Genomic DNA, 26797 nt, shown 5'->3' on the forward strand with positions numbered 1-26797 from the left:
TTTCCCCCCTCTCTCTCTCTGTTTTCCCACCTCTCTCTCTCTCTCTGTTTTCCCCCTCTCTCTCTGTTCCTCTCCCTATGCTAGACTGTCCATTGGTCAGTGAAGAATATTACACAATGTCCTATAAATAATTCAATTTTTTTCGATCAGCTGTGTTATTATTTTCTCATTGCTGCTGCCACTGTTACCTTCATCCCTGCAGTTGTCCACAATCGCTTTCATCACTGAAGAGCACCTATTAACGTAGTCTTCATATGTTTCTGATCGAATCAGGCCAGAGACAGGAATATGGACACTGTGGACAAGAAGCACAAATGTTGACATATTTCTAAATGCATCATAAGTAAGAACAAAGAACAAAGAACAGTACAGCACAGGAACAGTCGATTCAGCCCTCCTAGCCTGCGCCGATCTTGATGCCTGCCTAAACTAAAACCTTCTGCACTTCCGGGGTCCATATCCCTCTATTCCCATCCTATTCATGTATTTGTCAAAATGTCTCTTAAACGTCGCTATCGTATCTGCTTCCACCACCTCCCCCGGCAGCAAGTTCCAGACACTCACCACCCTCTGTGTAAAGAACTTGCCTCGCACATCCCCTCTAAACTTTGCCCCTTGTACCTTAAACCTATGTCCCCTAGTAACTGACTCTTCCACCCTGGGAAAAAGCTTCTGACTATCCACTCTGTCCATGCCGCTCATAACTTTGTAAACCTCTATCATGTCGCCCCTCCACCTCCGTCGTTCCAGTGAAAACAATCCGAGTTTATCCAATCTCTCCTCATAGCTAATGCCCTCCAGACCAGGCAACATCCTGGTAAACCTCTTCTGTACCCGCTCCAAAGCCTCCACGTCCTTCTGGTAGTGTGGCGACCAGAATTGTACACAATATTCCAAGTGTGGCCTAACTAAAGTTCTGCACAGCAGCAGCATGACTTGCCAATTTTTATATTCTATGCCCCGACCAATGAAGGCAAGCATGTCGTATGCCTTTGTTTGCACTGGAGTGCTGACTTGGGTTGCATTAGAGTGCTATAGTGGAAGTTTGGTAACTGAGGATAATTAAGGGTTAATTTTATCTTAAATCTAATCTGTCTTTTATTCAGCAGATTAATTTAATAGTTGCTGTTTGGATTGGAGAAGGTGAGTTTTTGACCAGCTTTAAACAGGGTTCACTTAGGCTCTGCTTGCAGCTGCACCTTGTTAATTAGAGAATTGGCTTAAACAGTTTACAGGGGCGAGAGTCAGTCAGTATAAAAATGAGCCATCTTACAGTACTGACTGTTTGCACTAGAGTGGAAGTTTGGTGAGGAGGGAGTGAGGAGCTCCTTTTGTTTCCTACCTGTCCTCAGAGTGAGGGGAGCCGAGAGCTTCCAAAGAGCACAGCTGACTGGGAGAAGACTCGAAGGGTGGAGTTCTGGACCGGTAAGTATAAAAATCTTACCTCTGGTAAAAAAAACAAAGTGATGTCACAGGAAAGCTGTGACCTGATTGGCTGGTAGGGAATTTTTATTGAATTTGAAAATAAAACATTGGTAACAATTGATTAAAACCCTAATTAACTAATTAATAAGTAGAGTAACTAAACCAGAGGGAGGAGATTACTGTATTTAGTTAGCATTTAGTATTTGTTGTAGAAATCTAGCACTAGGGACCATATAGTTAATTATAACAATTTAGTAAGGATTTAATAAGTATTTATTTTAAATTAATTTATTAATGAGTGCTAGAAATGTCAGTTAGAGGGGTGAAGTACTTCACCTGTGAGATGTGGGGGGTCTGTGACGCTTCCAGCGTTCTGGAGGACTACATCTGCAGGAAGTGTACCCAGTTGCAGCTCCTCACAGACCACATGGATCAGTTGGAGCAGCAACTGGATGCACTTAGGAGCATGCAGGTGGCAGAAAGTGTCATAGACAGGAGTTTTAAAGACGTGGTTACACTCAAGGTGCAGGCAGATAGATGGGTGACCGCTAGAAGGGGCAGGCAGTCAGTGCAGGAATCCCCTGTGGCTCTCCCCCTCTCTAACAAGTAGACCGTTTTGGATACTGTTGTGGGGGATGGCCTATCAGGGGAAAACAGCAGCAGCCAGAGCAGTGGCACCACGGCTGGCATTGTTCAGCAGGGAGGGACAAAGCACAGAAGAGCAATAGTTATAGAACATAGAACATAGAACATAGAACATACAGCACAGAACAGGCCCTTCGGCCCACAATGTTGTGCCGATCCTTTGTCCTCTGTCAAGGACAATTTAATCTATACCCCATCATTCTCCTTTATCCATATACCTATCCAAAAGCCTTTTGAAAGTCCCTAAAGTTTCTGACTCAACAACTTCCCCGGGCAAGGCATTCCATGCCTCGACCACTCTCTGGGTAAAGAACCTTCCCCTGACATCCCCCTTATATCTCCCACCCTTCACCTTAAATTTATGACCCCTTGTAACGCTTTGCTCCACCCGGGGAAAAAGTTTCTGACTGTCTACCCTATCTATTCCCCTGATCATCTTATAAACCTCTATCATGTCACCCCTCATCCTTCTCCTTTCTAATGAGAAGAGGCCTAGAATGTTCAGCCTTTCCTCGTAAGACTTATTCTCCATTCCAGGCAACATCCTGGTAAATCTCCTCTGCACCCTCTCCAAGGCTTCCACATCCTTCCTAAAATGAGGCGACCAGAACTGCACACAGTACTCCAAATGAGGCCTTACCAAGGTCCTGTACAGCTGCATCATCACCTCACGGCTCTTAAATTCAATCCCTCTGCTAATGAACGCTAACACCCCATATGCCTTCTTCACAGCCCTATCCACTTGACTTGCAACTTTCAATGATCTATGCACATAGACCCCAAGGTCTCTCTGCTCCTCCACATGCCCAAGAACCCTACCGTTAACCCAGTATTTTGCATTCATGTTTGTCCTTCCAAAATGGACGACCTCACACTTTTCAGGGTTAAACTCCATCTGCCACTTTTCAGCCCAGCACTGCAACCTATCCAAGTCCCTTTGCAGACGACAATAGCCCTCCTCGGTATCCACAACTCCACCAACCTTTGTATCATCTGCAAATTTACTGACCCACCCTTCGACTTCCTCATCCAAGTCGTTAATAAAAATCACAAACAGGAGAGGACCCAGAACTGATCCCTGCGGCACGCCACTGGTAACTGGGCTCCAGGCTGAGTATTTACCATCTAAGACCACTCTCTGCCTTCTATCAGTTAGCCAATTCTTAATCCAACTGGCCACATTCCCCACTATCCCATGCCTCCTGACTTTCTCCATAAGTCTACCATGGGGGACCTTATCAAATGCCTTACTAAAATCCATGTACACCACATCCACTGGTTTACCCTCATCCACTTGCTTGGTCACCTGCTCAAAGAATTCAATCAGGCTTGTGAGGCAAGACCTACCCCTCACAAAACCGTGCTGACTGTCCCGAATCAAGCAGTGTCTTTCCAGATGCTCAGAAATCCTATCCCTCAGCACCTTTTCCATCAACTTGCCTACCACCGAAGTAAGACTAACTGGCCTGTAATTCCCAGGGTTGTTCCTATTCCCTTTCTTGAACAGGGGCACAGATAGGTGCTTCTGTGGATGTGAAAGAGACTCCAGGATGGTATGTTCCCTCCCTGGTGCCAGGGTCAAGGATGTGAGGTGGCAGCTGGGTAAGTGAGTTTCAACTTATATAAACTTACCTTGTTGTTTTGGTGGTTTCTTTTTGCAGCAGCGACAGGGAAAGCGAGGTGGCAGCTGGGTAAGTAAGTCCTATATATTTGGGCAGCGGCTGAACCCGTGACACTACACCTGTAGTGTCTCCCACCCACCCTCCTCCTCTAACCAAAAAAAAGGACTCTGTGGTTTGCAGATAAGATAAGGCTTTTTCTATTTTTTTTTTCGTGTGATTGGTAAAACCTTTTCGTTCCTTTTTCATTTATCTAAGTTAAGACTAAGTTAAGCTTAAGAGTAAAAATGGCAGGAGATCTCAGACCTGTGTTATGCTCCTCTTGCTCCATGTGGGAGCTCAGGGACATGGCTGATGCCCTTGACTCCTTCACTTGCTGGAAGTGTGTCCAGCTGCAGCTCTTGTTAGACCGCATGACGGCTCTGGAGCTGCGGATGGACTCACTTTGGAGCATCCACGATGCTGAGGAGGTAGTGGATAGCACGTTTAGCGAATTGGTCACACCGCAGATTAGGATTGCTGAGGGAGAAAGGGAATGGGTGACCAAAAGGCAGAGAAAGAGCAGGAAGGCAGTGTAGGTGTCCCCTGCGGTCATCTCCCTCCAAAACAGATATACTGTTTTGGATACTGTTGAGGGAGATGGCTCACCAGGGGAAGGCAGCAGTAGCCAGGTTCATGGCACCGTGGCTGGCTCTGCTGTTCAGAAGGGCGGGAAAAAGAGTGGAAGGGCTATAGTCATAGGGGATTCGATTGTAAGGGGAGTAGACAGGCGGTTCTGTGGTCGAAAACGAGACTCCCGAATGGTATGTTGCCTCCCAGGTGCACAGGTCAGGGATGTTTCAGATCGGCTGCAGAACATTCTGAAAGGGGAGGGTGAACTGCCAGTTGTCATTGTGCACATAGGCACCAATGATATAGGTAAAAAACGGGATGAGGTCCTACAAGCAGAATTTAGGGAGTTAGGAGCCAAGTTAAAAAGTAGGACCTCAGAGGTAGTAATCTCAGGATTACTACCAGTGCCACGTGATAGTCAGAGTAGAAATGAAAGAATAGTCAGGATGAATGCGTGGCTTGAGAGATGGTGCAGGATGGAGGGGTTCAGATTTTTGGGACATTGGGACCGGTTCTGGGGGAGGTGGGACTATTACAAATTGGATGGTCTACACCTGGGCCGGACTGGAACCAATGTCCTTGGAGGTGCTTTTGCTAACGCTGTTGGGGAGGGTTTAAACTAATGTGGCAGGGGGATGGGAACCAAATGAGGTCAGTGGACAGTAAGGAGGTAGTAACTAAAGCCTGTAAGGAACTAGATAATGAAGTCAGCGTGACTAAGGGGAAGAGTAGGCAGGGAGCAGATGATGAGCGCAAAGGGACTGGTGGTCTGAGGTGCATTTGTTTTAATGCAAGAAGTGTAGTAGGTAAGGCAGATGAACTTAGGGCTTGGATTAGTACCTGGGAGCATGATATTGCTATTACTGAGACTTGGTTGAGGGAAGGGCATGATTGGCAACTAAATATCCCAGGATATTGATGCTTCAGGTGGGATAGAGAGGGAGGTAAAAGGGGTGGAGGAGTTGCATTACTGGTCAAAGAGGATATCACAGCTGTGCTGAAGGAAGGCGCTATGGAGGACTCGAGCTGTGAGGCAATATGGACAGAACTCAGAAATAGGAAGGGTGCGGTAACAATGTTGGGGCTGCACTGCAGGCCTCCCAACAGCGAGCGTGAGATAGAGGTACAAATATGTAAACAGATTATGGAAAGATGTAGGAGCAACAGGGTGGTGATAGGAGATTTTAATTTTCCCAACATTGACTGGGATTCACTTAATGTTAGAGGTCTCGATGGAGCAGAATTTGTAAGGAGCATTCAGGAGGGTTTTCTAGAGCAGTATGTAAATAGTCCAACTCGGGAAGGGGCCATACTGGACCTGGTGTTGGGGAATGAGCCCGGCCAGGTGGTTGACGTTTCAGTAGGGGACTACTTTGGGAATAGTGATCACAATTCCGTAAGCTTTAAAATACTCATGGACAAAGATGAGAGTGGTCCTAAAGGAAGAGTGCTAAATTGGGGGAAGGCCAACTATACCAAAATTTGGCAGGAGCTGGGGAATGTAGATTGGGAGCAGCTGTTTGAAGGTAAATGCACATGTGATATGTGGGAGGCTTTTAAAGAGAGGTTGATTAGCGTGCAGGAGAGACATTTTCCTGTGAAAATGAGGGATAGAAATGGCAAGATTAGGGAACCATGGATGACAGGTGAAATTGTGAGACTAGCTAAGAGGAAAAAGGAAGCATACATAAGGTCTAGGAGGCTGAAGAAAGACGAAGCTTTGAAAGAATATCGGGACTGTAGGACCAATCTGAAACGAGGAATTAAGAGGGCTAAAAGGGGTCATGAAATATCTTGAGCAAACAGGGTTAAGGAAAATCCCAAAGCCTTTTATTCATATATAAGGAGCAAGAGGGTAACCAGAGAAAGGATTGGCCCACTCAAGGACAAAGGAGGAATGTTATGCGTGGAGTCAGAGAAAATGGGTGAGATTCTAAACGAGTACTTTGCATCGGTATTCACTGAGGAGAGGGACATGACGGATGTTGAGGTTAGGGACAGATGTTTGATTACTCTCGGTCAAGTCGGCATAAGGAGGGAGGAAGTGTTGGGTCTTCTAAAAGGCATTAAGGTGGACAAGTCACCAGGTCCGGATGGGATCCATCCCAGGTTACTGAGGGAAGCGAGAGAGGAAATAGCTGGGGCCTTAACAGATATCTTTGCAGCATCCTTAAACATGGGTGAGGTCCCGGAGGACTGGAGAATTGCTAATGTTGTCCCCTTGTTTAAGAAGGGTAGCAGGGATAATCCAGGTAATTATAGACCGGTGAGCCTGACGTCAGTGGTAGGGAAGCTGCTGGAGAAGATACTGAGGGATAGGATCTATTCCCATTTGGAAGAAAATGGGCTTATCAGTGATAGGCAACATGGTTTTGTGCAGGGAAGGTCATGTCTTACCAACTTAATAGAATTCTTTGAGGAAGTGACAAAGTTGATTGAGGGAAGGGCTGTAGATGTCATATACATGGACTTCAGTAAGGCGTTTGATAAGGTTCCCCATGGTAGGCTGATGGAGAAAGTGAAGGCGCATGGGGTCCAGGGTGTACTAGCTAGATGGATAAAGAACTGGCTGGGCAACAGGAAACAGTAGCAGTAGAAGGGAGTTTCTCAAAATGGAGCCGTGTGACCAGTGCTGTTCCACAGGGATCCGTGCTGGGACCACTGTTTGTGATGTACATAAATGATTTGGAGGAAAGTATAGGTGGTCTGATTTGCAAGTTTGCAGACGACACTAAGATTGGTGGAGTAGCAGATACTGAAGGGGACTGTCAGAATACAGCAGAATATAGATAGACTGGAGAGTTGGGCAGAGAAATGGCAGATGGAGTTCAATCAGGGCAAATGCAAGGTGATGCATTTTGGAAGATCCAATTCAAGAGTGAACTATACAGTAAATGGAGAAGTCCTGGGGAAAATTGATGTACAGAGAGATTTGGGTGTTCAGGTCCATTGTTCCCTGAAGGTGGCAACGCAGGTGAATAGAGTGGTCAAGAAGGCATACGGCATGCTTTCCTTCATCGGACGGGGTATTGAGTACAAGAGTTGGCAGGTCATGTTACAGTTGTATAGGACTTTGGTTCGGCCACATTTGGAATACTGCGTGCAGTTCTGGTCGCCACATTACCTAAAGGATGTGGATGCTTTGGAGAGGGTGCAGAGGAGGTTCACCAGGATGTTGCCTGGTATGGAGGGCGCTAGCTATGAAGAGAGGTTGAGTAGATTAGGATTATTTTCATTAGAAAGACAGAGGTTGAGGGGGGACCTCATTGAGGTGTACAAAATCATAAGAGGTACAGACAGGTTGGATAGCAAGAAGCTTTTTCCCAGAGTGGGGGATTCAATTACTGGGGATCACGAGTTCAAAGTGAAAGGGGAAAAGTTTAGGGGGGATATGCGTGGAAAGTTCTTTACGCAGAGGGTGGTGGGTGCCTGGAACGTGTTGCCAGCGGAGGTGGTAGACGCGGGCACGATAGCGTCTTTTGAGATGTATCTAGACAGATACATGAATGGGCAGGAAGCAAAGAGATACAGACCCTTAGAAAATAGGCGACATGTTTAGATAGAGGATCTGGATCGGCGCAGGCTTGGAGGGCCGAAGGGCCTGTTTCTGTGCTGTAATTTTCTTTGTTCTTTGTTCTTTAAAACAGAAATACTGCTTTGGATACTGTTGGGGGGAATGGCCTCTCAGGGGAAAGCAGCAACAGCCCAATTTGTTGCACCACGGTTGGCTCTGCTGCACAGGGGAGGAGTAAAAAGTGTGGGAATGCATTATAGGGGATTCAATTGTAAGGGGAATAAATAGGCGTTTCTGTGGCGGCAAAAGAGACTCCAGGATGGTATGTTGCCTCCCTGGTTCTGGGGTCAAGGATGTCTCAAAGTTGTTGCAGGACATTCTGAAGGGGGAGGGTGAACAGCCAATGGTCGTGGTACACATTGGTACAAATGATGCAGATAAAAAAAGGAGGAGGTCCTAAAAGCAGAATATAGGGAGTTAGGAGGTAAGTTGTAAAGTAGGACCTCAAAGGTAGTGATCTCAGGATTACCACCAGTGCCATGTGCTAGTCAGAAGAAATATATCAGGACATATCATATGAATATGTGGCTGAAGAGATGGTGTGAGGGGGAGGGTTTTGGATTCCAGGGACATTGGGACCAGTTCTGGGGGAGGTGGGACCAGTACAAACTGGACGGGTTACACCTGGGCAGGACTGGGACTGATGTCCTTGGGGGACTATATGAGATGGTTTTCTGGACCAATACATTGAGGAACCAACTAGAGAACAGGCCATCCTAGACTGGGTATTGTGTAATGAGAGAGGAATAATTGACAATCTAGTGGTTCGAGACCCCTTGGGGATGAGCGACCAGAATATGACAAAATTCTTCAAGATGGAGATTGATGTAGTTGATTGTGACAAGGGTCCTGAATGTTAGTAAAGGAAACTGTGAAGGTTTGAGAAGGTATGATGGGAAACGTTATTTAAAGGGATGACGGTGAATAGGCAATGGCAAACATTTGAAGAGCGCATGGATGAACTGCAACAATTGTTTATCCCAGTCTGGCGCAAAAGTAAAACGGGAAAGGTAGCCAAACCATGGCTTACAAGGGAAATTAGAGATAGCATTAGATCCAAGGAAGAGGCATATAAATTTGCCAGAAAAAACAACACCTGAGGATTGGGAGCAGTTTAGAATTCAGCAAAGGAGGACCAAGGGATCGATTAAGAAGGGAAAAATAGAGTATGAGAGCAAGCTTGCGGGGAACGTAAAAACTGACTGTAAAAGTTTCTATAGGTATGTGAAGAAAAAAGATTGGTGAAGACAAATGTAGGTCCCTTACAGTCAGAAACAGGGGAATTTATTATGGGGAATAAAGAAATGGCTGACCAACTAAATGCATACTTTGGTTCTGTCTTCACAAAGAAGGACACAAATATCATACCAGAAATGTTGGGGAACACAGGGCTTAGTGAGAGAGAGGAACTGAAAGAAATCAGTATTAGTAGAGAAATGGTGTTGGGGAAATTGATGGGATTGAAAGCCGATAAATCCCCAGGGCCTGATGGTATGCATCCCAGAGTACTTAAGGAAGTACTTGTTGTACTTGCACTGTTGAACTACAAGAAAGCCCCCAGCGATTTAACATCCGCAGCACTTAAAGCAGCCAGAAGTACTGCACAAAGAACAGCTAGGCGTTGCGCAAACGACTACTGGCAACACCTATGCAGTCATATTCAGCTGGCCTCAGACACCGGAAACATCAGAGGAATGTATGATGGCATGAAGAGAGCTCTTGGGCCAACCATCAAGAAGATTGCCCCCCTCAAATCTAAATCGGGGGACATAATCACTGACCAACGCAAACAGATGGACCGCTGGGTTGAGCACTACCTAGAACTGTACTCCAGGGAGAATGCTGTCACTGAGACTGCCCTCAATGCAGCCCAGCCTCTACCAGTCATGGATGAGCTGGACATACAGCCAACCAAATCGGAACTCAGTGATGCCATTGATTCCCTAGCCAGCGGAAAAGCCCCTGGGAAGGACAGCATTACCCCTGAAATAATCAAGAGTGCCAAGCCTGCTATACTCAGCACTACATGAACTGCTATGCCTGTGCTGGGACGAGGGAGCAGTACCCCAGGACATGCGTGATGCCAACATCACCCTCTATAAAAACAAAGGTGACCGCGGTGACTGCAACAACTACAGTGGAATCTCCCTGCTCAGCATAGTGGGGAAAGTCTTTGCTCGAGTCACTCTGAACAGCCTCCAGAAGATGGCCGAGTGCGTCTACCCTGAGGCACAGTGTGGCTTTCTTGCAGAGAGATCGACCATTGACATGCTGTTCTCCCTTCGTCAGATACAGGAGAAATGCCGCGAACAACAGATGCCCCTCTACATTGCTTTCATTGATCTCACCAAAGCCTTTGACCTCGTCAGCAGACGTGATCTCTTCAGACTACTAGAAAAGATCGGATGTCCACCAAAGCTACTAAGTATCATCACCTCATACCATGACAATATGAAAGGCACAATTCAACATGGTGGCTCCTCATCAAACCCCTTTCCTATCCTGAGTGGTGTGAAACAGGGCTGTGTTCTCGCACCCACACTTTTTGGGATTTTCTTCTCCCTGCTGCTTTCACATGCGTTCAAATCCTCTGAAGAAGGAATTTTCCTCCACACAAGATCAGGGGGCAGGTTGTTCAACCTTGCCCGTCTAAGAACGAAGTCCAAAGTACGGAAAGTCCTCATCAGGGAACTCCTCTTTGCTGACGATGCTGCTTCAACATCTCACACTGAAGAGTGTCTGCAGAGACTCATCGACAGGTTTGCGTCTGCCTGCAATGAATTTGGCCTAACCATCAGCCTCAAGAAAACTAACATCATGGGGCAGGACGTCCGAAATGCTCCATCCATCAGTATTGGCGACCACGCTCTGGAAGTGGTTCAAGAGTTCACCTACCTAGGCTCAACTATCACCAGTAACCTGTCTCTAGATGCAGAAATCAACAAGCGCATGGGTAAGGCTTCCACTGCTATGTCCAGACTGGCCAAAAGAGTGTGGGAAAATGGAGCACTGACACGGGACACAAAAGTCCGAGTGTATCAGGCCTGTGTCCTCAATACCTTGCTCTACGGCAGCGAGGCCTGGACAACGTATGCCAGCCAAGAGCGACGTCTCAATTCATTCCATCTTCGCTGCCTTCGGAGAATACTTGGCATCAGGTGGCAGGACTATATCTCCAACACAGAAGTCCTTGAAGCGGCCAACACCCCCAGCTTATACACACTACTGAGTCAGCGGCGCTTGAGATGGCTTGGCCATGTGAGCCGCATGGAAGATGGCAGGATCCCCAAAGACACATTGTACAGCGAGCTCGCCACTGGTATCAGACCCACCGGCCGTCCATGTCTCCGCTATAAAGACGTATGCAAACGCGACATGAAGTCATGTGACATTGATCACAAGTCGTGGGAGTCAGTTGCCAGCGTTCGCCAGAGCTGGCGGGCAGCCATAAAGGCGGGCTAAAGTGTGGCGAGTCGAAGAGACTTAGTAGTTGGCAGGAAAAAAGACAGAGGCGCAAGGGGAGAGCCAACTGTGCAACAGCCCCGACAAACAAATTTCTCTGCAGCACCTGTGGAAGAGCCTGTCACTCCAGAATTGGCCTTTATAGCCACTCCAGGCGCTGCTTCACAAACCACTGACCACCTCCAGGCGCGTATCCATTGTCTCGAGATAAGGAGGCCCAAAGAAGAAGACTTAAGGAAGTGGCCCTAGAAATAGTGGATGCATTGGTGGTCATCTTCCAAGATTCTATAGATTCTGGAACAGTTCCTACAGATTGGAGGGTAGCTAATGTAATCCCACTATTTAAATAGGGAGGTAGAGAGAAAGCAGGGAATTATAGACCAGTCAGCCTGACGTCGGTAGTGGGGAAAATTCTCGAGTCCATTATCAAAGATTTTATAGCAGAGCACTTGGAGAACAGTGGTAGAATCAGACAGTCAGCATGGATTTAAGGAAGGGAAATCATACTTGACAAATCTACTAGAATTCTTTGAGGATGTAACTAGTAGAGTTGATGAGGGGGAGCCAGTGGATGTGGTTTATTTGGACTTTCAGAAGGCTTTCGACAAAGTCCCACATAAGAGATTAGCATGTAAAATTAAAGCGCATGGGATTGGAGGTAGTGTTTTGCGATGGAAACAGTAGGGATAAATGGGTCTTTTTCGGAATAGCAGGCAGTGACTAGTGGGGTACCGCAGGGATCGGTGCTAGGACCCCAGCTATTCACAATTTTTATTAGTGCATTTCGTTCCCTCATCTGAATCATTATCTCCAAATTTGCAGATGACACAAAACTGGGTGGGAGGGTGAGTTGTGAGGAGGATGCAGAGAGGCTTCAGGGTGATTTGGACAAGTTGAGTGTGTGGGCAAATGCATGGCAGATGCAGTATAATGTGGGTAAATGTGAGGTTATCCACTTTGGTAGCAAAAACAGGAAGGCAGATTATTATCTGAACAGCTATAAACTGAGAGGGGAATATGCAACAAGACCTGGGTTCTCTCATACACCAGTTGCTGAAGGTAAGCATGCAGGTCCAACAGGCGGTAAAAAAGGCAAATGGTATGTTGGCCTTCATAGCGAGTGGAGTCGAGTACAGGAGCAGGGATGTCTTGCTGCAATTATACAGGGCCTTGGTGAGGCCACACCTGGAATATTGTGTGCAGTTTTGGTCTCCTTATCTGAGGAAGGATGTTCTTGCTATAGAGGGAGTGCAGCGAAGGTTTACCAGACTGATTCCTGGGATGGCGGGACTGACATATCAGGGGAGATTGAGAAGGTTAGGATTATATTTGCTGGAGTTCAGAAGAGTGAGAGGGGATCTCATAGAAACCTATAAAATTCTAACAGGACTTGACAGGGTCGATGCAGGAAGGATGTTCTCAATGGTGAGGGAGTCCAGAACCAGGGGTCATAGTCTAAGGATATGGGGTAAACCTTTCAGGACTGAGATGAGGAGAAATTTCTTCACCCAGAGAGTGGTGAGCCTGTGGAATTCGCTACCACAGAAAGCAGTTGAGGCCAAAACATTGTATGTTTTCACGAAGGAGTTAGATATAGCTCTTGGCTTTAAAGGGATCAAAGGATATGGGGCGAAAGCGGGAACAGATTACTGAGTTGGATGATCAGCCATGATCTTAATGAATGGCGGAGCAGGCTCGAAGGCTGAATGGCCTACTCCTGCTCCTATTTTCTATGTTTCTAAAACTGTACACAGTACTTCAGGTGTGGTCTTACCAAGGCTCTATACAATTGCAGCAAGAGTTCTTCATTCTTGTATTCCAATCCCCTTGCAACAAAGGCCTTCCTAATTGCTGCACCAGTGTTAGCTTTCAGTGACTTATGAACAAGGACACCCAGGTCCCTTTGGACATCAACATCTCCCAACCTCTCACCATTTATTAAATAATCTGTATTTCTGTTGTTCCTACCAAAGTGGATCACAACACACTTTTCCACATTATATTCCATCTGCCATGTTCTTGCCCACTCACTTAGCTGTCCAAATCCTCTTGAAGCCTCTTTGCATCCTCCTCACAACACACATTCCCACCTAGTTTTGTGTTATCAGCAAATTTGGAAATATTACATTTTTTTCCCCACATCCAAATTTATATAGATTGTGAACAGCTCGGGCCCAAGCACTGATCCTTGCTGTACTCCAGTAGTCACAGCCTGCCAACCTCAATGACCTGTTTATTCCTACTCTCTGCTTTCTGTCCGTTAACCAATTCTCAATCCATGCCAGTATATTATCCCCAATCCCATGTGCTCTAATTTTACTTACTAACCTCTTGTGTGGGACCTTATCGAAAGCCTTCTGAAAATCCAAATACGCCACATCCACTGGTTCCCCATTATCTATTCTGCTAGTTACATCCGAAAAAAAACTCCAACAGGTTTGTCAAACATGATTTTCCTTTCATAAATCCATGTTGACTGCCATTCTTTTCTAAGTCTCCTGATGTCACATCCTTTATTATAGATTCTAGCATTTTCCCTACTTCTGATGTGATGCTAACAGGCCTAGTTCCTTGTTTTCCCTCCCTTAAATAGTGGGGTTACATTTGCTACCTTCCAATCTTCAGGAACCACTCCAGAATCTATAGAATTTTGGAAGATGATCACCAACTCATCCACTATCTCTACAGCCACCTTTCATCACTCTGGGATGTAGATCATCAGGTCCAGGGGATTTATCAACTTTCAGTTCCATTAATTTCTCCAGTATGACTTTTTCACTAATTCCCATATCTTTCAGTTCCCCATTCCCTTGGTTCTCTAGTATTTCTGGGAAGTTTTTTGTATCTTTCTCTGTGAAAACAGGCACAAAATATTTGTTTAGTTTCTCTTCCATTTCCTTATTCCCCATTATAAATTCACCTGTCTCTGTCTGTGATGGGCTCATATTTGTCTTTGTAATTTTTTCCTTTTTACATACCTATCGAAGCTTTTACAATTCTTTTTATGTTCCTTGCTAGTTTACTTTCATATTCTGTTTTCTCTTTCTTTATCAGTTTCTTGGTCATCCTTTGTTGAATTCTAAAAAGATCTTAATCTTCAGGCTTACTACTTTCGGCAACTTTATAAGCCTCTTCCTTTGATCTAATACAACCTTTAACTTCTCTTGTTAGCCATGGTTATATTACTTTTCCTGTTGGGTTTTGTGCCCTAAAGGAATATAAATTTGTTGTAAACTATGTATTAATTCTTTAAATGCTACCCATTACCTGTCTACTGTCATACCTTTTAATGTAGTTTCCCAATCTACCACAGCCAACTTGCCCCTCATACCTTCATAGTTTCCTTTGTTTAGATTTAAGACCCGAGTGTCGGATTGAACTACATCACTTCAAAACTTAAAGCAAAATTCTATTATACCATGGTCACTCTTCCCTAGAAGGCTCCTTTACAATTAGAATATTACTTAGTCCTTTTTCATTGCACAATACCAGATCTAAAATAGCCTGTTCTCTAGTTGTTTCCTCAAATACAGTTCTAGAAAACCATCTTGTATACATTCCAGGAATTCATCCTCCACAGCATTAGTGCTAATTAGGTTTACCCAGTTTATATGTCGATTGAAGTCCCCCATGATTACTGTATTACCCTATTTACATGCACCTTTAATTTCCTGATTTATACCATGCTGCACATTACCACCACAGTCTGGTGGTCTGTAAACAAGGCCTAACAATGTTTGAAGCCCCTTGCTGTTTCTTAGCTCCACCCAAACTGATTCTACATTTTGATACCAGCAGCATGAGTGTTGTGCTGCTCTTTGTGTGAAAACTCCATGTTCCCCCTTATGTCCACAGGGAAAACCGGCCCATAATGCCAAGGAGAGGGCCAAAACCGTTGGTAGAGTTATAGAATCATATATGGCATAGAAGAAGGCTATTAGGCCCATCGGGTAGATACCAGTTCTCTGCAGAGCAATCCAGTCAGTCCCAATCCTCCGCTTAATCCCCGGAGCTGTGGAAGTTTATTTCCTTCAAATGCCATCCAGTTTCATTTTGAAATTATTGATTGTCTCTGCTTCCGCCACCCTCGTGGGCAGTGAGTTCCAGGTCATTATCACTCGCTGCATAGAAAAGGTTCTTCCTCATATTCCCCCTGCATCGCTTGCCCAAAATCTTCAATCTGTGTCTGCTAGTCCTTGTACCATTAATTAATGGGAACAGTTTTTCCTTGCCTAACTTATCTAAGCCTGTCTTAATCTTCCTCACCTCTATCAAATCTCTCCTCAATCTCCTTTGGTTCAGGGAGAACAACCCCAGCTTTTCCAACCTAACCTTGTAACTAAAATCCCCCATCCCTGGAACCATTCTGGTAAATCTCCTCTGCACCCTCAAGACCCTCACATCCTTTGTAAAATGTGGTGACCAGAACTGGATGCAGTTGGGGCCTAACCAGAGTTTTATAAAAATTCAGTGTAACTTCCCTGCTTTTGTACTCTATGCCTTTACTTATGAAGCCTAAGATACCATATGCTTTGCAAACCACACACAATATGTCCTGCCACCTTCAAAGATTGATGAACATGCACTCCCAGGTCCCTTTGTTCTTGCACACTCTTTAGAACTGTGCCATTAAGTCAATATTGCCTCACCCTATCCCTTCTGCCAAAATACAGCACCTCACACTTGTCTGTATTAAATTCCATCTGCCACTTGTCTGCCTATTCTGATAGCCTATCTATGTCCTGTTACATTCAATTGGTGTCATCCTCACTGTTCGCCACTCCTCCACGGTCGGTATCATTGGCAATTTTTGAAATTCTACTCTGTATTCCAAGATCCAAATAATTTATATATTCTTATGGCCTACACCAGTGGCCCTACCTCTGGGTAACACTATCCTCTGAAAAACAACTATTTATTGTGACTTGCTGTCTTCTGTCCTTGAGCCAATTTTTTTATCCAATTGGACACCAACCCTCTGATTCCATGAACCTCAATTTTGTTAAATAGCCTTTTATGTGGTACTTTATCAAGCACCTTCTTAAAATCCATAGACAACATCCACTCCATTCCCTTCAGCAACCTTCTCTGTTACTTCATCAAAAGAAATCAATTAGATTAGTCAAGTATGATCTGCCTTTAACAAATCCATGTTGCCTATCTTTAATTAACACAAACCTCTCCAAGTGCCTGTGATTTTTTTTCCCCCTAATTATTCCTAAAACCTTACACACACTGATAAACTAACTGGCCTGTAGTTGCTGGGACTGTCCTTACACCCTTTCTTGAATAAGGGTTTCACATTCGCCACTCTCCAATCCTCTGGCACCTCCCCCGTATCCAGGGAAGATTGGAAGATTGTGGCAAGCCCTTCCGCAATCTCCATCCCAACTTCCTTTAACCACCTAGGATGCAAGCCATCCGGACCAGGTGACTTATCTACCGTCAGCATAGCCAGCCTTTCCAGTACCTCCTCCCTCTCAATTTACCCTGTCCATTGCCTCTACATTCACCACTTCTACTTCTATTTTGTCAGCATCCTCTTCCTTAGTGAACACTGATACAAAGTACTCATTAAGTTTCCTGGCCTTGTCTTATGCCTCTTTGTCCCTAACTGGCCTCTCTCCACCTCTTATTATCCGCTTACTATTTACATGCCGGTAGAAGATTTTTGGGTTCCCTTTTATGTTAACTGCCATTCTATTCTCATTGTTTCTGTTTGCCAGTCTTATTGTCCTCTTCTCTTCCCTTCTCATCTGATTGTATTTGGCCTGATTCTCGTTTGAAGAATTCACCTAACATGTATTGTACACCTTTTTTTTTTTGGTTTCATCACCTCTTTCTCCCTTGCCATCCAAGGAGGCCTGTTTTTGGTTCCCCTACCTTTCATCCTTGTTAGTGTACCTGGTCTGTATATGAAGTGTCTCTTCCTTAAAAATAACCCATTGTTCGATTACAATTTTTCCTGTCAGTCTTTGGTTCCAATTTAACTTGGCTAGATCCCTTCCCTTTGCATTGAAATTAGCCCTCTTCTAATCTAGCCATTCTACCTTACAGCATTCCGTGCTTTCCTGCATTACTAATCTAAACCTTATGATACGATGGTCGCTCTTAACCAAGTGCCCCCCCCACAGACACTTGGTCCACTTGGCCCACCTCATTCCCCAGCACCAGATCCAGCAATACCTCCTTCCTAGTTGGATTGACAACATACTGATCAAGGAAGTTCTCCTGAACACATTTCAAAAATTCCTCCATCCCTTGCCCTTTACTTTAAAATTATCCGAATCGATATTTGGGTAATTAAAGTCCCCCAGTATCACCACTCTATAGTTCTTGCACATCTCTGTGATTTCCCTGCAGATTTGCTCCTCTATCTCTCTCTCACTATTTGGAGGCCTATAGAATACCCCAAGTAGCAAGATGAACTGCCTGATGTAAGAAGGCTGACACCTGCAGCGGAGGAAGCCCTCGAAATTGATGGGATTGCATGGCAGTTAGGATGATCATGGATGGTGAGAGTGGACTTGTGAGCCAAGTGAGGAGGCATTGAGCTCACGGATCCACCACTGGACAAATGGAACAAAGAACAGTACAGCACAGGAACAGGCCATTCAGCCCTCCAAGCCTGTGCCGATCTTGATGCCTGCCTAAACTAAAACGGTCTGCACTTCCGGGGTCCGTATCCCTCTATTCCCATCCTATTCATATATTTGTCAAGATGCCTCTTAAACGTCTCTATGGTACCTGCTTCCACCACCTTCCCCAGCAACAAGTTCCAGGCACCCACCACCCTCTGTGTAAAGAACTTGCCTCGTACATCCCCTCTAAACTTTGCCCCTCTCACCTTAAACCTATGTCCCCTAGTAACTGACTCTTCCACCCTGGGAAAAAGCTTCTGACTAGCCACTCTGTCCATGCCACTTATAACTTTGTAAACCTCTATCATGTCGCCCCTCCACCTCTGTCGTTCCAGTGAAAACAATACGAGTTTTTCCAACCTCTCATAGCTAATGCCCTCCAGACCAGGCAACATCCTGGTAAACCTCTTCTGTACCCTCTCCAAAGCCTCCACGTCCTTCTGGTAGTGTGGCGACCAGAATTGCACACAATATTCTAAGTGTGGCCTAACTAAAGTTCTGTACAGCTGCAGCATGACTTGCCAATTTGTATACTCTATGCCGTATGCCTTCTTGACTACCTTATCCACCTGCGTTGCCACTTTCAGTGACCTGTGGACCTGTACGCCCAGATCTCTCTGCCTGTCAATACTCCTAAGGGTTCTGCCATTTACTGTATACTTCCCACCTGCATTAGACCTTCCAAAATGCATTACCTCACATTTGTCCTCATTAAACTTCATCTGCCATTTCTCCGCCCAAGTCTCCAACCGATCTATATCCTGCTGTATCCTCTGACAATCCTCATCACCGTCTGCAACTCCACCAACCTTTGTGTCGTCCGTAAACTTACTAATCAGACCAGCTACACTTTCCTCCAAATCATTTATATATACTACAAACAGCAAAGGTCCCAGCACTGATCCCTGCGGAACACCACTAGTCACATTCCTCCATTCAGAAAAGCACCCTTCCACTGCTACCCTCTGTCTTCTATGACCGAGCCAGTTCTGTATCCATCTTGCCAGCTCACCTCTGATCCCGTGTGACTTCACCTTTTGTACCAGTCTGCCATGAGGGACCTTGTCAAAGGCTTTACTAAAGTCCATATAGATAACATCCACTGCCCTTCCCTCATCAATCATCTTTGTCACTTCCTCAAAAAACTCAATCAAATTAGTGAGACACGACCTCCCCTTCACAAAACCATACTGCCTCTCGCTAATAAGTCCATTTGTTTCCAAATGGGAGTAAATCCTGTCTAATAATTTCCCTACCACTGACGTAAGGCTCACCGGCCTATAATTTCCTGGATTATCCTTGCTACCCTTCTTAAACAAAGAAACAACATTGGCTATTCTCCAGTCCTCTGGGACCTCACCTGCAGCCAATGAGGATGCAAAGATTTCTGTCAAGGCCCCAGCAATTTCTTCCCTTGCCTCCCTCAGTATTCTGGGGTAGATCCCATCAGGCCCTGAGGACTTATCTACCTTAATGCTTTGCAAGACACCCAACACCTCCTCCTTTTTGATAATGAGAGTCACTGAACAGGGTTTGGAGGAGAAGTGAAGCCCTAACCCCTAAATGTTAGTGTTCTCTCCTGCAGATTTCTGCACTCCGCAAGGACTGTTATCACCTGAACCTGGGGCCCCACAATCCACATCTGAGGAGGAACAGTCAGAGGGTGCAGCATCACGTCATTCCCCTGCACCTTCCACCAGTGCAGAGACTGTCACTTTGGTGGGTATGCGCTCGCTATTAGACTCAGGATCACAAGCTGGTGAGCAGAGCAGAGCCAAGCAGCTGACGGAGGCTGTGACAGCTGAGGCCACCAACAGGCTGATGGGCCACTGGTGTAGGCCATAAGAACATAAGAAATAGGAGCAGGGGTAGACCATACAGCCTGTTGAGCCTGCACAGCCATTAAATACAATCATGGCTGATCTTGGGCTTCAACTCTACCTTCCCGCCCGCTCCCCATATCCCTTGATTCCCTGAGAGACCAAAAATGTATCTATCCCAGCCTTAAATGTATTCAATGATGGAGCATCCACAACCCTCTGGGGTAGAGAATTCCAAAGATTCAACACCCTTTGAGTGAAGTAATTTCTCCTCATCTCAGTCCTGAATGATCAATCCCTTACCCTGTGACCCCATGTTCTAGATTCCCTATCCATCCCCTTCAGAATCTTTGTAAGTTTTAATGAGATCACCTCTTATTCTTCTAAACTCCAGAGTATAGACCCTATTTACTCAGCCTCTCATTATAGGACAAGCCTCTCATCCCACAGACCAATCTAAAGAATCTTCACTGTACTGCCTCCAATGCAAGTAATATCCTTCCTTATAGATGGAGACCAAAACTGCCCACAGTACTACAGATGTGGTCTCACCAAAGCCCTGTACAATTGTAGCAATACTTCTTTATTCTTGTACTCCAATCCCCTTGCAATAAAGGCCAACATGCCATTTGCTTTCCTAATTTCTTGCTGTGTCTGCATGCAAACTTTGTGTTCCTTGTACGAGCACACCCAAGTCTCTCTGAACATCAACACATAAAAGTTTCAAAAATATTCTGCTTTTCTATTATGACCAAAATGAATAAACCCACACTTCCCTACATTATATTTCATTTGCCATCTTGTTGTCCATTCACTTAGCTTGTCTATATCTCTTTGCAGCCTCTCTGTCCACCTCACCGCTTGCTTTTCCATCTACCTTTGTATCATTAGCAAACTTAGATACATTAGTCTGGAGGCCTGCTACCCGACCCGAACCTGAAGGGACCCGACGACATGTGTCCGGTTCGGGTTGGGTTGGGCCCATCTTCAGGGTCCGGCATTCGGAGTCGAGTCGGCTTGGGTCGGGCTGGACACACAGGGTAACTGCTCTGCTGGTAAACATACCTGAGCTGGGAGTCCGGGCCGAAACTGAGTCTGCACAGTGAGTGACATCACGATGATGTCATCATGCATGCGCTGCAGCTTCTTGCAGGTTCAGTGTCAGAAAGGTAAGTAAACAGATGGTCGGGTTGAGTTGAGTCGGGTTGGGTTTGGGTCAGGTTGGGACCGGGGCTAAATCGGAGGGACTCTGGTCGGGTCTGCTGTGGTTTGGTTGGGTTCCTTTTTTCTGACCTGAGCAGGCCTCTACATTAGTCTCTCTCTCTCTTTTTGTCTAAGTCATTAATATAGATTGTAAATAGCTGAGGCCCCAGCACCAATCCTTGCGGCACTCCACAAGTTCAGTCTGCCAACTTGAAAATGCCCTACTCTCTGTTCCCTTTTTGTTGACCAATCCTCTATCCATGCTAATATATTACCCCCTTATTGAGCCCTTATTTTGCATATTAGCCTTTTTTGCGGCAACTTCTCGAATGCCTTTGAAAATCCAAGTGTACTACATCTATTGGTTTCCCTTTGTCTATCTGAGTTACATCCCCAAAAAACTCAGATAAATTTGTCAGACATGATTTCCCTTTCATAAAACTATGTTGACTTTGTTTAATCATACTACGATTTTCTAAGTGCATTGTAAAGACTTCTTTAAAAATAGGTTCTAGCATTTTCCCAATGACTGATGTTAGGCTGATTGGCCTGTAGTTCCCTGTTTTCTCTCTACCTCCTTTCTTGAATAGCCACATGAAACCTGATGGAGTTGGAATGCACTGCCTGCGAGTGTGGTGGAGGCAGGTTCAGTGAGTGTTTAGGATCTGGAATGCACTGTCTGAGTGCGGTGGAGGCAGGTTCAATCTAGGCCTTAAAAAGGGAATTAGACAGTTATATGAAATGGAAGAATGTGTACGGTTATGGAGAGAAGGCAGGGGAATGGAATTGAGTGAATTGTTCTTTCAGAGAGCCATTGTGGACATGATGGGCTGAATGGCCTCCTTCTGTGTTGGAAAAAATCTGTGATTCTGTTCTGAAATGGAAGAATGTGCAGGGTTACAGAGAGAAGGCGTAGGAATGACATTAGGTGACTCTCTCTCATTCGGAGAGCCAGTGCAGACACGATGGGCTGAATGGCCTCCTTCTGTGCTGTAACAATTCGGTGATTCTGCGTTGCAGTGACATGTAGGGGAACATCTGGTGGAGTGATGCACAGATGATGAAGTCCATGCAGACCACCAGTGCTGCTATGTCTCTGCCCTGTATGTGCATGGCTTCCTTCATTGAAAGGTTGGTGACTCTCATGGAGGCCATTCCAGCAAACCACTCAGTGGATGCCAGAAGTGTATGCAGACCTGCATACCATCACCTTGGCCATGAGTTCAACACAGCAGTGGCAAAGTGAGAGGGGGAGCAAGGCACCTGGCGTCTCCTCCAGGTGCTCCTCCCATCCAGTACGCTGGGAGGTATAAGTGTGCCCTGCCTTCCGCAGCTGGGGGTTCCTCTCAGTGCACTCTGACTGTAGACAGCGGCCCCTCTGCCAGTGGCTCCAGCGCCTCCAGTCTCTGGCGACTGATGGGGGTCCTGTAGCTGTACGGGAGCCCCTCAGCATGCTGGGACCGTCCAGACCTCAGGCAGCCAATGTCATCCCAGGCCAGGGGGAGGCCAATCAGCAGCCTGCCTCCACTCCAGCGCAGGGATCACACCTCATAGAAGCACACATAAGCACATTAGGAAGAGCACCTAGACATTAGAGGGCCTCATGGGCTCATGTTAAGGATTGATAGTGTGGTTCCAATGGATATATGTGGCTTTTTGTGATGTGGGTCATTTGTAGAGTTATTGCTGCCTTGCCAGATGTTGCCTGTACCCTTGCATCCTCAGCCGGCAGGCCGAGTCAGGTTATCTCCTCATTTGTGTCAGTGCGCGTGGAGAGGCTGGGCATTAGGCGATGGTGAGTGATATGAAGGAGGCGACGTCCTACCAAAGTGGCTGTGAGTCTTTAGTAGACAGTCATTGAAAAGGTCATGGTTGCAGGAAGCGGCTGTGATTAAAATTGTCCCTAGCCTCCCTTGCATGTCTCTCAATGGCTCTTGCCTCCAATGCAGTGGTTCTTCCTTCTGCTCTGCCTACTCTGTCCCCTCCTCCACATTCTCCTCATGATATGAAGATTGAGGCTCATCTGGATCCTCCTAATGCAGAGCCTCACCTTCTGCAGTGCTTGTTTGTGCAGAGAACAGCAGATAATGATACGAGAAACCCTCACTGGGAAATACTGCAACGCTCCACTGGATTGGTCCAGACAATGGAATTGCATCTTTAAGAGGCCAATGGCCTACACACAAGAGCGCAACAATTAACATAGGCCATTTGGCCCCTGGAGCCTGCTCCACCATTCGATAAGATCATGGCTGATCTGATTGTGGTCTCAACTCCACATTCCTGCCTACCCCACCCCCGCCCCCCATAACTCTTGACTCCCTTGTCGATCAAAAATCTATTTAACTCAGCCTTGAATCTATTGAATGACCCAGCCTCTCTGGGGAAGAGAATTCCACAGACTAATGACCCTCAGAAAATTTCTCCTCATCTCAGTCTTAATTCCGAAACCCCTTAAATTCCATCAGCTGCTGTGGTGGGATTTAAACCTGTGTCTCCGGAGGATTTTCCTGGGATTACTAGTCCAGTGACATTACCACTACATTACCATCTCCTACTCGATCATTGCTCAGGTCGGCCCGTGGCAGGCATTGTAACATTCCTCGACTGCGCAGCATGTGTTCTTCACTGGAGTCAGCAGCCGTGTCTTGAGTGGGTAATCCTTGCCCCCAAGGATCCATCCCTGAAGGCGTGTGGGAGGCAGGAACAGCTGTGGCACCTGGGATTGTTAAAATATATATGCATCATGACTGCTACTGGGGAACCTTTGGCCCATCGTGTCTGTGCTGGCCATCAAGCACCTATCTATTCTAATTCCATTTTCCAGTCATTGGCCCTCTTAAACAAATCATCAGTCACCTCCTTAATGCAGTGATGAGCTGCTGCCCGGGAGGCCCCATACATGTCCCTAGTGGATCCCTGAAAAGAGCCGATGCATAAAAATTCAATACAATGGTTATTTTCAGGGACACTGGAGTGGGTGACCACCGCCTCGTATCCGATGTGCCATAGCTCATCCTGCAGCATGGAAAACAGGTCACTGACTGCCTCCCTTGCCAACCGCAGTCTTCATTGACACTGCTCCGACATCTGCAGGTAGTTGGGGCGAGTCTGGAACACCTTTGGCCGCGGTTCACCTGCCTTGGCACAGCTGCCTGCTGCTGGTCCACTATGCGCCCTACATGGCTCGCCCAGCCGGAGGCTGTCCCTCATCCTGCTTCGCTGTGCTGCACTGGTACCTCTGCCTCTCTCCCTTCCTCTGCACCACTCCTCCTCCACACGAGGATCCAGGAGGACTGTGTAGATGAGTCCCATGGCTGTTTCTCTGTCCCTTTATCATGCACTGTCCTTGGACCCTGCCCTTCTCACTACCCTTTTACCTAGTGGTAATGATTCTATGCATGCCTGTTGAGAGACCACGACCACAGTCTGTGCCTCAGCCCCCCTCAGCCCAAACAACAGGCTGCAATCTCCCCTCTTAGAGGCTTACTGCTGCAATTGCCTCCTCTCCCTTCTCTTCCATTAATGTGAAGCATGACAGAAACCAGCTATCACAGAATTGTTACAGTGCAGAAGGATGCCATTCAGCCCATCGGGTCCGCACCTGCTCTCTGAAAGAGCAATTCCTTCAGTCCCATTCCCCTGCCTTCTCCCCATAACCCTGCACATTCTTCCATTTCATATAACTGTCTAATTCCCTTTTGAATGCTTCAATTGAACCTGCCTCCACCACGTTCTCAGACAGCTCATTCCAGACCTTAATCACTCACTGCGTGAAAAAGATTTTCCTCATGTCACTTTTGCTTTTCTTACCAAACACTAAATCTGTAACCTCTCGTTCTCGATCCTTTCACGAGTGGGAACAGTTTACATAGAAACATAGAAAATAGCAGGAGTAGGCCATTCACCCCTTCGGGCCTGCTCCGCCATTCAAAAAAGATCATGTCTGATTGTCCAATTCAGTCCCCTGTTCCCGCTTTCTCCCCATATCCCTTGATCCCTTTGGCATTAAGAAATATATCTATCTCCTTCTTGAATATATTTAATGACTTGGCCTCCACTGCCTTCTGCGGTAGAGAATTCCACAGGTTCACCACCCTCTGAGTGAAGAAATTTCTCCTCATCTCGGTTCTAAATGGGATACCCCGTATCCTGAGACTGTGACCCCTGGTTCTGGACTCCCCAGCCATCAGGAACATCCTCCCTACATCCAACCCTCATTTCCCGGCGGAGCAGCAGGAGAAGGTAGCGACTCTTCGGTGGGTAAGTGAAGGCACCAGGAGCTGTGTTTTAAAAGTTGTACTTACTGTTTTCCTTGTGTTCAAGTTACTTTTGGCGCGGGAGGAACCGGAAGCTGGACGGCAGCAAGGACTCCTGGGTAGGTTTTTTCTTTAAAGGTGCGGAGCAGAGTTAACCCGAGACACTACACATGTAGTGTCTCCCATCCATCCTCCTCCTCTAACCTAATAATAAGACCCTTTTTACCCTCCTCCTCTAACCAAAAAGGACTGAACAGGTAAGCTATTTCACTGTTTTTGTTAATATCTATATTTGTACTTAATTAAGGGGTAATTGAGTAAAAGAAATGGCAGCCAGGGGAGTGCAGTGCTCCTCCTGCAGTATGTTCGAGGTGAGGGGAACCTCCGGTGACCCTGCCGACTTCACCTGCTGGAAGTGCATCCGTCTCCAGCTCCTATCAGACCGTGTTAGGGAACTGGAGCTGGAGCTGGATGAACTGAGGATCATTCGGGAAGCTGAGGGGGTGATAGATAGAAGCTACAGGGATGTCGTTACTCCACAAAACAAAGGCAGCTGGGTAACAGTTAGAGGTGGGAAGAGGTCAGTGCAGGGATCTCCTGTGGTCGTTCCCCTCAACAACAAGTATACAGTTTTAGATACTGTTGGGGGAGACGGCCTATCGGGGGCAGGCTGCAGTGAACGGGCCTCTGGCACGGGGTCCTGCACTGTGGCTCAGAAGGGAAGGAGGGAGAACGGGAGAGCACTAGTCATCGGGGACTCGATGGTGAGGAGTACCGACAGGCGGTTCTGTGGGCGCAAGCGAGACGCACGGATGGTTTGTTGCCTCCCTGGTGCCAGGGTCCGTGATGTTTGTGATCGCGTCTTCAGGATCCTTAAAGGGGAGGGGGAGCAGCCAGAGGTCGTGGTGCACATTGGCACCAACGACGTAGGAAGGAAGGGTGGCACAGATGTTAGAAGTGAGTTTAGGGAGTTAGGCTGGAAGCTGAAAGCTCGGACGGACAGAGTTGTTATCTCTGGTTTGTTGCCGGCGCCACGTGATAGTGAGGCTAGGAATAGGGAGAGAGCACAGCTGAACACGTGGCTGCAGGAATGGTGTAGGAGGGAGGGCTTCCAGTTCTTGGATAATTGGACTGCATTCTGGGGAAGATGGGACCTGTTCAAACAGGACGGGCTGCATCTGAACCAGAGGGGCACCAATATCCTGGGAGGGAGGTTTGCTAGTACTGTTCGGGAGGGTTTAAACTAGTTTGGGAGGGGGATGGGAACCGGACTTGTAGTCCAGGGACCAGTGGGTCCACTCAGAAAGACAAAGAGTGTAGTGAGGTATTGGGGAAGGTAGCACTGTCGCAGAGGACAGATGGGCACGGAGAAGGGTTAAAGTGCGTATACTTCAACGCAAGAAGCATCAGGAATAAGGTGAGTGAATTGAAGGCGTGGATGGGCACTTGGGACTACGATGTTGTGGCCATCACTGAAACGTGGATAGGTGAGGGGGAGGAATGGTTCTTGGAGGTACCTGGTTATAGATGTTTTCAT

General features: G+C 46.5%; 1 protein-coding gene across 2 annotated transcripts in view; it reads right to left on the minus strand.

The window, feature by feature from the left end:
* Window positions 1-26797, minus strand: part of LOC137374747 (ubiquitin-associated and SH3 domain-containing protein A-like) — a 373926-nt gene that overhangs the window by 155445 nt on the left and 191684 nt on the right. For both annotated transcript variants that reach the window (XM_068041326.1, XM_068041327.1), the window contains exon 12: window positions 189-295. In XM_068041326.1, the coding sequence (XP_067897427.1) occupies window positions 189-295 (107 nt within the window). The remainder of the gene's footprint in view (window positions 1-188; window positions 296-26797) is intronic.

Source organism: Heterodontus francisci, chromosome 10 (assembly GCF_036365525.1).
Source record: "Heterodontus francisci isolate sHetFra1 chromosome 10, sHetFra1.hap1, whole genome shotgun sequence".
Lineage (NCBI taxonomy): Eukaryota > Metazoa > Chordata > Chondrichthyes > Heterodontiformes > Heterodontidae > Heterodontus > Heterodontus francisci.